The sequence below is a fragment of the Serinus canaria genome, chromosome 5 (assembly GCF_022539315.1).
Source record: "Serinus canaria isolate serCan28SL12 chromosome 5, serCan2020, whole genome shotgun sequence".
Classification (NCBI taxonomy): Eukaryota; Metazoa; Chordata; class Aves; order Passeriformes; family Fringillidae; genus Serinus; species Serinus canaria.
The window spans coordinates 55,539,341-55,552,581 of record NC_066319.1 but is presented as its reverse complement, the minus strand read 5'-3'; the positions used below and the strand labels follow the sequence as shown (position 1 = coordinate 55,552,581).

General features: G+C 41.8%; 1 protein-coding gene across 2 annotated transcripts in view; it reads right to left on the bottom strand.

Moving 5' to 3' along the window:
* Positions 1–8,930, bottom strand: part of PPP2R5E (protein phosphatase 2 regulatory subunit B'epsilon) — a 72,802-nt gene extending 63,872 nt beyond the window's left edge. Inside the window, exons 1-2 of one of the 2 annotated variants that reach the window (XM_030240329.2) lie at positions 8,790–8,930; positions 6,017–6,177 (exon numbers count right to left, since the gene is read on the bottom strand). In XM_030240329.2, coding sequence (XP_030096189.1) covers positions 6,017–6,173 — 157 coding nt within the window. In that variant the 5' untranslated portion in view covers positions 6,174–6,177; positions 8,790–8,930. Of the gene's footprint in view, positions 1–6,016; positions 6,181–8,789 lie in introns of both variants that reach the window. The other variant, XM_030240328.2, reaches the window with a different exon arrangement.
* Between the last annotated feature and the right edge of the window lie 4,311 nt (positions 8,931–13,241).

The window sequence follows — 13,241 nt, the reverse complement described above, 5'->3', positions numbered from 1 at the left end:
ATTTTACGGAATTATAACTTACTTCACTTTAAAAATTATTAAAAAGAAAAAAGAAAAGGAAAAGGTGGGAATCATCATCACTAAACACTTTCCAGGCTGAGAAATTCCGGAAGTAAAACAATTACACTGGAGGCTTCAAAAGCAAAGCAAAACAAAACAAAACCAAACCACCTTCCCCCAAGAAACAAAAAATAACCCACCACCACTCTGGCCATAGGAAAACTGGCAATTCAGAAATGAATACAGAGAACTGACTGGAAACATTGGATGAGTGGGGATCAGCTGACAGAATTCCTCACCAACTGCATTTCCAACCATACACTGTTAAGAGGGTATTTCTTTTACTTAGCCTGCCCATTCTCTACACAATTGTCCTACAAAAATACATTCCCAATGTGGGAGACAGTAAAAAGCAACCAAAAAATTTTTTTAAAAAAATTTAAAAACCAAAAACAAAAAAAAAAAAAAAAAAAAAAAAAAAAAAAAAAAAAAAAAAAAACCAGAATGTAATTAGTGTATTGAAACAACCAGAAACCTTTAAGATTACTGGAAAAAAATTTCTACAAACAACAGATGTAAACAGATTATAAAGAAGGTTAAGTGCATATTCAAAAACCAACTGACAAGAGCGCAAAGAAAGTGAAGAAATTTATTACTTATGACTAGAACATCATACATATTCATAAAAAAAATACTAAATGGCCTAAGTACTTCTTCCTTTTGAGACTGTGGCCCTGTTCCCAAATCTTACACAGAGATGGCCTATTATGTCCAGATTTATATCAACCAGAATGGGCATAAAATTCCTAGAAGCAGTTCCAGGATTCATCCCTGATTATGTACATGCAGCTCAAACCAAGTTCCAGTGTTTCTTCCATGCAATAAATTAAGAGTCCTAAGATCTATTTCTAATTTTGTAAATAAGGCTGAATTTTATTTAGGGAAATTATAACCACTATGACCCTAAATTCCTGTTTATATACGAGAAGAGAGCATTTAGCTTAGTGATTTTATTAACAGCTTACTGATATTTGTATATCTGATTATCTGTAAAACATTCCAAATATCTTAAATGAAGAGCAGCACAGACAAGATAAGCAGGCAGCTCCCATGGAAGCCAACAGAAAACAAAATTTGTATTTCTTCTTCTACAACTCAAATCATAACTATTTCCCATATAACAAGTTTTAGGTGGCATCCATAGGTCTGCAAAGACCTGGATACTTTTTTTATGATAAAGAAATATTTTAAAAATTCAGAAGTAACTGCATTTGAACAAAAAGGTGCACATCTTGTAGTTCTTAGTCAAGAGTCTTTTCAAATTGTTAGGATTTTTTACTCTTTAGGAACCTCACCATTTGACCAATAGATAAGATTCACAAGAAAAGCTTATAATAAAATCTCAGCTATAGGGAAATAATTTAATGATCAAAAGCAAACTGCAAGTGGAAAAAGATTTTTCCCTTTTTGACTATGCAATGCTCTTTTGTTGCCACTACACCAATTCTTTAATGCCATGGAAACTATCTGATAAATGTATTAGAAGCTCAAAAAATTTCATAATATTGAGGTAGCAAAGCAATTGGTACTGTTGACAGAGAACTTCTGCTCTGAGCGCTTATTTTAAGGAGGAAAAACCATCTAAAAATAAAATTCAAACTTTGAAATGTTTTCAATAAAAATATACAATAGTTGCAGAGAACATGAAAGTAACCTTCACTAATTATATTAAATCATAGGAAAATGTAGAAAGATGACAGGAAAAAAACACACCCTGAATTAGAAAAATGGGATACAAATGGTTTAACAATTAACAGTCTCGCTTCTGGATGGTTTGCTTTGCCTAACTTCTGTATTTGTAGTGAGGGCAACGATGCTGTGAGCTACATGCAAGTTTACTGTGCAATTTCTCAGGATGCTAAATGTGCATTTTTAAGACACATGATGTTTTAATCATCTCTATGTTTTCATCCTCTGAACACTCCCCTACCCGTACAGACACCAGGCAGAAACACAAACGAGCTCCCCTCCCCCTTTTGCAGGTAATACTGAAATTGCTCTGTTTTCACATGTCCAGCACTTACAATATACTCTTTTTCCAGCCAAATGCTTTCTAACATTGCACTCCTGCTGTTCCACCTCTAGAGACTTCTAAGTAAAAAGAGCAGCTATACAAAATGAAAGCAAAATAGTCCTCCAATAAATAATACACCTATCCAACGCAGCTACAATCCTATTTTCCTCTACAGAACAAGCTCAATTTGAGGCACACCACAAACCTGGTTAGCAAACCTGGGAGGGAATCTCAGGCACATAGATGGAATTACTCAATCTCAAAAAAGGGCCCTTCACCAGGACTGCTCTGTCACAAGCCAGTTACACCTAAGGCACCTGTCAGCCTGGGTAATACCAGCAGCCTCTTCAAAGTACAGCCAAAATCCATCATGCACTGCAAGATACACCAGGGAAAAGCATGCAACCTTCAAAAAAATGCATGTGAGAAACATACAGAAGAGGCAAAATGCAACTGTGCCACAACTCTCATGTGCAATTCCCATCCCATTCCTCTACACTTGAAACAAAGGAGAAAACACTGGGCTTAAAGTATTGTGTTGGACAATAGTCAGATTTTAAAAGACAATTTCAAATCAGATTTTGTCACAATGCAATAAATAAAAACACAATTAAATCATCTAAATATATAAGTCTTTACTCCAGGTAAACAGCAGTTTTTTTGACTTGGGGATTTTGAAAGCCTGAACTCAGCCCACCAAAGCCTCAAAAGGAACACCTTGTTTTCCAAATACATTAAATGTTTGTTTACAAACAGATACCATCCACACGGTTTTTTAAAAAAATATGAGAGCAACAACTTCATTTCTCCATACTTTTTTCCCCTGAAATGAGCAACACTGAAAATTCCAGTTTTTCTTATTCCATTTCCTAAATAGCAGCTCATCCTTCAGACTTGTACAGAGCATCAAAACATAGCATCTCTCTTATTTTTCTTTCCCAAAATATTTTTATTACCAAAAGAACAACAACAAGGCTGGTGTATCTATCTGTTTTTGCAATACAGGCATGTATGCTCACAGAAGGCAACAGACTGCATTAAAACACTACCAAAACAAGCCATTTCACTATATGTGACTCTGCCCCTAGGGAAAGGAAGGAGAGCAGATAAGATGTGACAGATGTGTAGTCACGTCACTTAATACACTACTGGAAGGTGCTCAGATCATTATGGTGACAGGCAGAGTATAAAAACTTGCAAGGAATGGACCAAGCAGTTACCCAGTTTTCTGCATTCATGATTCTTGTAATCACAGAAGATACTGAAGGCCATAAAGGGCTGTTTGAAATAAAGCAGCCTGACAATGTCAATATGCAATATATCCCAAAAAAAATTTTAAAAAGAAAATTGAAGGAAGCATAGCATGTATGTTTGTGTAAGCAAGACCCCTCCATGAAATACATCTGATGATTATGAATTTGAGGTCTGTCCTCTAAAAATTTCCCATACCGAAATATTTCTGAACAGGTTTAAATAAACCTGAAATTTACCCAAACCAGGAAGTTTATCAATTGCACATCTCCAAACTAAGTTCAGTTTTCTGAGACTTTAAAAAGCTACTTTGCTGGTATCTTTTCTCTATTTGGGTTTAGAAGACAAAATTTTCCAGGATAAAACTGGAAATCATACAGTTATTTAACAGAAGGAATAGGACTGGTCACTTGTTGGAAGGTGAGTGTAACCGTAAGAGTTAAAAAATAATCAGGACTTTGATGAAATTGGTCAAGAAAGGGATGAAAAACATAAGAGAAAATAATTTCCTCACTTCTTGCAGACTTAACAATCCTGAATGTGACAAATATTAATGTAGGTCAAGAATCTTTCCAAACAGCAGCAAGATTTTTAGCTGTCAGTGTCCCTTCTGCAGGGACCAACAGCTCTGCTGTTTAGAGCAATTGTTAGGCCCAAATCCCACAAATTAATCTGCACAGGTAGATCCCTGCCCCTCTGGGAATCCGCATTAAGGCAAAGAGGGAAAACCAACTCCCAGGATCACATTCTTAATTTGAAGCTGGACCACTGTAACTCATTATGACACTAATCATAAATGTCTCACCAACACTCTCTGCTCCCCATCTGTTTGTTTTATCTTATTATAGTTTTATATCTCAATCCTCAGGACTGGCTGCAGTAGTCAAATTAAGCACCTGGACACGCCTGTGTTTTTGCAAGGTGAGGTTCTCACTGTTTCACTTATGCTTGTGCCCATGCCTGGTTTACTCCCTGAATGGGACTACAGAGTAAAGTGAAATAATTACAACATCAATTTCTTCATTTGTACAAATACAAACCCAAATGTTTTCCACTAATCCCATCGTTTAAGCCAAAGGATAAACTCCAGTCACCTTCCAAAATGCAGCAACTGGTATGAAACAACCTGCATATCAAAAATTACCTGAAAAAGTATAAAACTTAGCTTTAATATTATTTGAAAGAAGTATTTGCTTCTTCATCATATTGTCACAAAACAACAAAAGAGTTCAACAACAAAGAGAAAAACCCACGAGATCATAGAAGTCCAACTCCTGGCTCTGCACAGGATCACCCAAAGAATGACAAATAATATTCACTGCAGACTACAAAGACAAATCCAGTGGCACCAACCAACCCTAAACTGAGAAATACTGAATAAAAGTCACCACCAGGCACAGGGCACATTTCATTTGACTCAGGATATTCCATTTGTGCATTCTTACAGGGAGCCACAGAAAGAAGCAAACAATATTGCAATGACAGCTCCACCGGAACTAATCCTGCTTTTAATTAAATTTAAAGACACACATTAAGGTGAGAGATTTTTGGGGGTTTGTTGGTTTGGTTTTTTTTGCAACTACTGTATCCTAATGAGGTGGGGTTGAGAACTAACCAAAGTGCAGTTCCACATTTGTTACATATTTCAATACTCTGATTAATATATTTGTCAAAGGAGGTAGATGAGAGAACGTGGGGAATATACTTGCCCAAAAAGGGACAGACACAGTATTAAACCTAATAAACTTCCTATTTTCCAGAATTATCAGCACCAGCCATGCCTATTTTCAGTACTTAAGGCAGAAATGAAGAATAGCAATGAAAAAAATACACAGAAGTAAATAAACCATTTGAGAAGTCAGTGTTGAAGACTCCTGAAAGGTGATTTCCCCTTCCTCACCGGACAGACATTCTGAGAGGTGCTTTTGACCCCTCAATTTGTACTGAAATTCAGTGACAACTAGATTTCAGGGGAAGCAATCAAGGTACCACAGAGATATTGGAATCTTTTTTAGAGCAGTGTGCTAGATCATATTTTTCCTTCTCAAATTAGAAGTTAAATCTGCCAGCAGAAACTCAACCAGCATTGGGATATGCAAGATCTCAAAACAGTAGGGTCTTGCCTAAGACCAGATTGGCAGCATCTTTCCCCCTGGGAGGCTGCAGCTCATGGGACCTTTCCATTTCAAAATCCAGCAGAAGGCAGGACCTGGGAGCAATCCATGCACAAATGGTATGAGAGGGGATCCTACCTCCTCTCTTGCTCTAGGGGCCGCAGTTGGCACCATTATCACAGGGTACAGATCCACACACCAAGGAAAGACATTAAAAAAACAGCTTCCTTCAGCTCACAAATCCATTTACCCTTACCAAAATTACTGCTGATTTATGTCAGCTGCTGAGAATTTACAAACCAGAACACTCTTGCACAAAGCCAGAGAGCCTTGAAAATTTAAGCCATGGTAGGGGTTAACATCAGCATTTAAAACTTCCAAAAGTATTGCAAACAATTACCACACCCTCAAGTCACAGATAAAATATTTTGTAGAGCTCAAATACATATATATCTGGCACGAAACATTTCTCAATGCCTGCAAAATTTCCCTGCGATTCCTGACAATAGAATATTTTGATTTTCAAAGTTGGTTGTAGAGCAAAAATTGTTTTATTAAAAACTGTGTATGATCTTACCTTTTAGCAGAGGCAGGGGAGTTAACTCGATAGGCTTGCCCTGAGACCTGAACTGGGAGGAGCTTTGTGACCTCTTCTGTCTGGCTTTTCTGACGGACTTCCGAGAAAATCCGTCTACTTTATCCACTGATGGAGGAGTAGTTGGTGCTGAGGACATATCCCTACTGAAGGAAAGCACATGTTAAAAATGTGTTCCAAATGAGTGAAACAGGTGAAGATTAATCTAAACTTTCCAAGTATCTTCTTCCTGCACTGCTTCCCTGTTGACAACTCACACAGAGAAACTGTTGAGAGATCTAACCCATCTTATAGATGGAATAAACTTAATGGAACTTAATTATTAGTGTAGTAATTCCTCTTGCTTATTTTTTTTTATCTCTGTCTCCCATTTGCCAAAAATTTCAGACCTAATGCTGATATCACTGCATTCAGAACTTTGTCAGAACAGAACTTCATACACCTGCAGACCTGACTGTAGCTTCAATTACTCACTCCTTGGGATGAAGTCATTTCAACTTACTCTTCTAAAGAAGGGTACACAAAAAGGTACAGATGGTTTTTTGGATTTAAGGTTACCCATATGCACAGGACAAAAAACACAGGACAGAACAAAAACTCTATTTATTTGCAACACCTACATACAAGATTTTATAGAAATTTAGGAAAGTATAGTAAAAAGTACTGCTATGCTTCACAATGTCACTAACACTGACAAACTGTGCATATTACTTCTTTATTCTCCACTTCAGAAACACTCAGTTATTTTCCTGTGAGTGCCTTTACATGTAGTTATTCCATGTCCTGGCATTTCTGGACGACAGGCAGCCTGGTAGCAGTAACTGCTCTTAGGGCATGAGACAGACAAGGTTTGCAGGGAGAGGCAGAGAGCCAAAAAAGGCTTCTGCAAGCAAAAGTTTGTTTGTTTCCCAACTTCAGCTGGCCTAAGCAATAGGCATTTGCTTCTTCCTACAAAACCTGCCTTGGTGGTACTCCTGCAGCTGATTCTGTACCTCTAGCAAACACTGAATTAATGCATCCACCTATTTTATTTACCAGTCTGGTCCTGTCTGTTAAAAAGGCCCATCAGAGCTTGATGAAACACATGAGTAATACTCAAGGGAGAGGAGACAGGAGGAATTCAGGCCTACACGTTACAAGCAGCTCGGTGCACAGTTAACTCCAGCAGCCTCATCTGCATTAATGACAAGATCATTAACGAGGGCAGCTCTGTCGATTTCGGCCAGGACAGGCACCCGTGCAAAGTTAAGCATCGGCGTAAGCACTTGCAGGATCAGGGTCTTAGAGCATGTCCTTGGAAAGCATTACTCATCCGCAGTGTCTGTTGACTTCAATTACCAAAGTGACTCGTGTGCTACAAGAAGTTGATTCCACAACACACAGAACACTTTCGAGTACTTATTATTTTTATTGAAATTATCTGGTTACCCGTGTGCTTCCTAGGTTACTAAATCCACTGAAACAGGCATTATTTGGGTTTGTCTTTTGTAAGAAAAGCTTTCGAAAGCATGATTTGTTGCAACAGTGTAAACAAGCTCCAAAAGATAAGAACTATTTAATGCAAAATTACATGTAGGTGCACTGAAGCTATCAAAAATGGAGTATAAACTCCATAGCTTCTTCAAGGAAGCATGTGCAGCACCCAGAAGCTGAGCTGTGCAGCTGGCATTACAATAATGAAAAAATCTTATTCCATCTTTTTGATTTCTCCTGAGGTATTCTTTCACTACCAGCTCAGTCTTTCTAAATATAATATACTATCAGCAACATGAACCCATACCTTAAACTGGTCTTGTTTATCACCCAGGCAAGGAAAAAAAAAAAAAAGCCACCATCACCAGGGCATTCAGGCCCCAGCCAAGATTAATAAATAAAAAAGTCAGATAAACTGGAATAGAATGGCCTGTACTTTAGTAACCCACTTCTAAGATTTCAACAGTCCGCCAAAAACACACAAAGTTACCTGTTACATAAACCAAATTCTGAATATATCAGCAAAAATATATTCCCTAAACCTGAATCGGTTTGGCCCCATCTCATCTCATCAGAAAGCTTCCCCTCTTCATCACGTGCATCATTAAAGTGTAACCATCCCTGCAGAAATGTTTGCACGCTCTCTCCAAATTAAATTACAAAAAATAATAAAAATAGTAATAATGGACAGCGACTGAAGTAGATCACTTAAACTGCAGGATCATTGTGTCAGCAAGGAGCTTTACTGACACTTCTCCGCTGTAAATTTAGTAACAGTTTCCCTAACCTGCTTTATAAATTATTAAAATCTAATTCTAATTCAACAAGACTACATCCAGCCTAACAACCTTACAGTAAACACTGATCTTTTTTTCGCCTCTCCAAATGAACATTCGCTGCCCTGCATACACTATCACAGGGAAATACTCTGTTTCCACCAACAGTGGGGGGGAGGGGGGGCGGGGGGAATAAAGCCCGAGATTATTTATTGTGTGCGAGGGGGAAAAGCTGCAAACCCGGCCACCGCTCCCTGCTTCCTCCGCTCTATTCCCCGAGTATTTTGGTAAATACGAAGCCACGCTCATCAGATCCGTCGGTCCCGGGGGTGGGGGGGTGGGGGGGGAAGTGAAAATACCGACGGCTATCGGCGGGGAAGGGAGCAGAGGCGCAATTATCCGCTCTCGGCTGTCATTTCCAGACGGGATCTCCGCAGCTGGAACATGTCCTCCCGCAGCCCCCCGCGCCTCCTCCTCCCGCACCGCCGGGCCGGCGATGGAGTTACCTTGACGCTCCTGGTAAAGAAGCCGGAGACGGAGGGAGGCGGCGGCGGCCTTGGCGGAGCGCGGCCGATGCCTGGCGGCGGCGGCGGCCCGAGTGCGGTTCTCGCCGGGCTCGGTCGCTGCCGCGGCGGCGCAGGAGCCCTGTAGGCCTCGGCCTCGGCGGCGGCGGCAGCGCGGCCTCCCCGGCGCAGGGCGGCGTCGGCGGCGGGTTCAGGCGCGGGCGGCTCCGCTCAGTCCCGTGCACTCCCCGCTGCCTGCGGTGCTGCTGCCTCTTCACATTCCCGGAGAAGGGCCCTGCGAGGCGGGAGGGAGCCGAGCCGAGCCGAGGTGGAGCGGCGGGCGCGAGGGGGGGCAGTGCCGGGCAGGGCGGGGAGCGCTGCTGTTCCGCCGGCGGCTGGCGCGGGGGAGAGCGAGCGGGGGGTCCCGGTGGGCGTCGGGGTCTCGCTCCTATTGTGGCTCTCAGCGGGCTCCGGCCATGGCACTCGCTCGCACGCACTCGCTCTCGCTCACAACCGAGCGCGCTGCTGCCACCGCCCCCCGCCCGCGGACCGCCCCCGACCGCCCACCGGAGCCGCCGCCGGGACGCGCCGCCTCAGTGGCGCCCGGAGCCGCCTTGGCCGCCGGGACCGCCGGGAAAGGGCCGCCCCCTCCCCCGGCAGCGCGGCCCCGCAGCCCCGCGCGTCCCTCGTCTTTCTCGCCCGCGACGTCGCTCGCATCCCTCGCCCGGGCGAGCGGCCGGGCCCGTCGGCTGAGCAGTAAAACCCGGCGCTGCTGAGGGGAAACCGCGCTCAGGCTGAGGTAAAGCCCCGTCGGAGCCTCTCGGGGGGCACAGAGCCGCTTCCCGGGGCGGACTGCGGGCGAGGGGCCGCGCTGGCTGCAGCCGGAGGGACCGACCCGGCAGTTCCCTGCTTCGGGAAGCAGCCATGCACCCCTCACTCTTTCCTGCTGCAGATCTGCATCCTTGGTTCCTTGGTTTCTTAGCCCAGTGTGTGATCGCTGTCTGCATCGGTTTTTTTTTTGGTTTGTTTTTTTTTTTTTTTTTTTTTTTTTCCCCAAGTTTATTTATCCATACCTGGAACCAGGGACCAGCACAATGACTGCCTGTAGATACCATAGTTAAATATCATAAATTTTGGTTAAATTTTCTACCCGATGGCTTGGTGTTTGATGGTTTTGGCTTATTTGTTTTTGCTGTGGGTTTTCCCAAAATACATCTAATGGCTACAGGGTAACGAAGCTGGGCAAGGATCTGCAGCACACAGGTCCTGTGAGGAGCAGCTGAGGAAGCTGGGGATGTTTAGTCTGGAGAAGAGGAGGCTCAGGGGTGATTTTAGTGTTCTGCAACTCCCTGAAAGGAGCCTGTAGCTAAGATTCAGTCTCTTCTCTCTCAGAAAAGTGAGAGAAGTGAAGGGACGCAGTAGGGGATGTCAGGGAACATCCCTGCTGAGCCAGGGGATGTTTAGGTTGGACATTGGAAAGAATATCTGTGTAGGAAGGGTAATTAGACATTGGAATGGGCTGCCCAGGGAGATCGGTGGGGTTACTGTCCCTGGAAGTGTTTAAGGAAAGACTGGATGTGCCATGGTCCGGTTGACAAGGTGGTGTTCAGTGATAGATCTCAGAGGTCTCTTCCAACATAACTGATTGTGTGATTCTGTAATGGTGTTAACATGAATGTTATGTTTTTTAAAAAGTTGACATCTGTGAGCAGCAGCCCTCCTATGTTGATATGACCAAATCCCTCTGATATACAGTCTTTTTTTTTAGGAAATTAGCTCAAAGGCAGTTTGAGAGCTGGTTGCTTTGGTGGGTCAGCCACATCCCTGCTGTTTGTGCAGGTACTGAATCCTCTCAACATTACTAACCCTGCAAAGGATGTCTAGTTGCTGTCCTACTCAGCTTCCTGACTCAGCTTTTGGCATAACGGAGGAAGTGAGACTGTGTCAGACTTGATTCAAAGTCATTTAAGCTGTTGTCAAACTGCTTTCAAAATTGCTAATTTTCAGCCAGTTCCCTGGTCCAGTTCCTGCTGAGGAGCCTAATTAAACACTAGTTAAAAGCTCATGGCCACTGAAGTATAACTGTAATGGATGAGAGGGGTTTTGCTTCTCATCTCTCAAAATGCCTCTTTATATCTTAAGATAAATGTCTCTCCTATTTTTTTTACCTATAGACAAAGCATTTTTGCTTCCTTTCAATCCTTCCTGGTGTGGCACAGTTTTAAACCTCTTAAGATGCTTATGTCTTCTCCTTGTGTTGTTTCAAAACCATTCACATCTTTTTTTTTTTAACTGTAGTGCCTGACCTTAAGACTGGATGTTACTAAAATCTGGGCCTCAACAATGCCAGCATCTGCTGTCCTCCCTGCCACAGACCCCATTTCTGTTTCCACATGCCAATACAAATGCTTTTGAGTCAGTCTGATCTGTTCACAATCTCGCTGACCTGTTTTACCCCCGCATCCATTTCTGCTGACCTCCCAAGCCAGTATTTCTCCCTCAAGTAGACAGTAATGTTGCTTGAGAAATTATGTCCTGCAACAGCCCTAATGCTGTGCCTTCATTTTTATTTTATAATCAAGCAGCCAAGACATCTTTTAAAATGAAATTCCATCTGATGTTAAGTCAGAGAACTGTAGAATTTGTCATCCTGTGTGAATCGATTGCACTTCTCGGAAGGATTGTGTTTAAAAAAGCAAAACTAAGATTGAACTGTGCCACAGTTACAGAAGGGTTGTGTAACTCTAAGTTTAGAAGAGTGATTTGTATGTATTTGTAGACATTTAAAGCTTTAAATTTTCTTAAACTAAACCAGCTAAAATAATCTAAATTCAAACAAGGGTGGAAAACAAAGAAAGTGGGTTGGAGTTATACCAATATAAGATAAAATATGGCATAAACAGTGCAACGTCCCATTCGTGAGGGACAGAACCTGCACCTGTATGTGTTTTGCTGTTCCATGTGCTTAGTTTTGTTAGCTCAGAATTCCTCAGTTCTGCTCACTGTCCTGTGTGCTGCTTTTGATGTGAACAGTGCAGTGAGCAGCTCATAAAGCTACTGGCAGCACGCTCTGCAGAAGGGAGGTTCTAGCACAGCCTGATGGCTACACTGGCACTTTAGGTGCAGTTGAGCAAGTCATTTTGCATCATTGTACTTCAGTTTTCCTAGTATGGGATTAATCCATCTTTGTAAAACATCAAATATCTAAAACTGAAGCCTGTGATGTGGGGATATATTAAAATAACTGCCATAGAAGGGATAAAAATCAACAGTGCTGTCCAAGTCCACTGTCCAGTGCACACAGATGTTTTTACTCTTCATTCTGACTTTGTCTAATAACTACAGATTTAGTTCTTCAGTACAGCTGAACAAGCTGGTAAATAATGCATTCAGCTAATTCATTTCTTAGATGGTCATCATGTAGTCTGGTTGGTCCATTTTGGCTGTGTAAAGCATTTTTATGATGTGTTTTATATCTGGTGATGTTTGGACAGTAACAATCCGAGAAAAAAATACAGGCTTTATCAGGGAATAAACAGAAATCTTACCTTTTCTTTATCATGTGGCCATCAGATTTTACGCAGTGGGCTTCCCATTTATTTCCTGGTCGCTTTCTTTTTTCTGCTTTAATCTGTGAAGTCCTCATCTGTGATGAGATTTCAGAGCACAACAGAAGATATGAATGTAAAACTGCTGATGTTTCAAAGGGGTACTGTTACTAGTCTTTCTCCTATTCTCTGTTCAGCCTTGTATTTTGTAAAAATTGCTACTTTGAAAATAGTTATGTGAATCCCAAGCAGAGATGGAGAAGAACTGAGTACTGCAGGTGTTTTACATAGATGTGTATCTGTATAGGTTTATGTATGTGTTTGTATAAATACATGTAATACCAATTTGCAAGAATAAAAATTAACTTTCCTCAGATAAAGGTTCACATGACCAACATCTCCCATACAAGTGTGTGGGCATATATATATGAAAATATGTGCACATTCAGTACCTGCAGCCATTCCTGGAGAACTACAAGCAATAATAAATCCTTTTGATCAGTGTTTTTCCATTGCTATCAAAGGTACAAGACAAACCTATTCTTTTTAAAACTTACACTGCCTCACTTTCCTACAAAAGGGCTTTTTAAAAATAACTGGAAAGGAATTTTCAGGGCCGGCTCCTCACCAGTTCAGCTCTGCTTTTTAGCACCCAGACAATTGGAACAGCAGTCAAGAGCCCTCCAGAACAGAGATTTTTGTACCAGTGACTCAGATTTGTGCCACTTCACGTTTTTTTGTGTGTCTGGAGTTCCACTATAGACCATCTGTTATGGCCACCCAGGCAGGAATACAGGAGCTTTCATCCACATTGGCATTCTGCTCTTTGCAGTGCAGCTTATCAAACAGGATTGCTGCAGAGATACCACTGTGCAAGTCCTGCTGTATTGAGTGATAAACACAAATG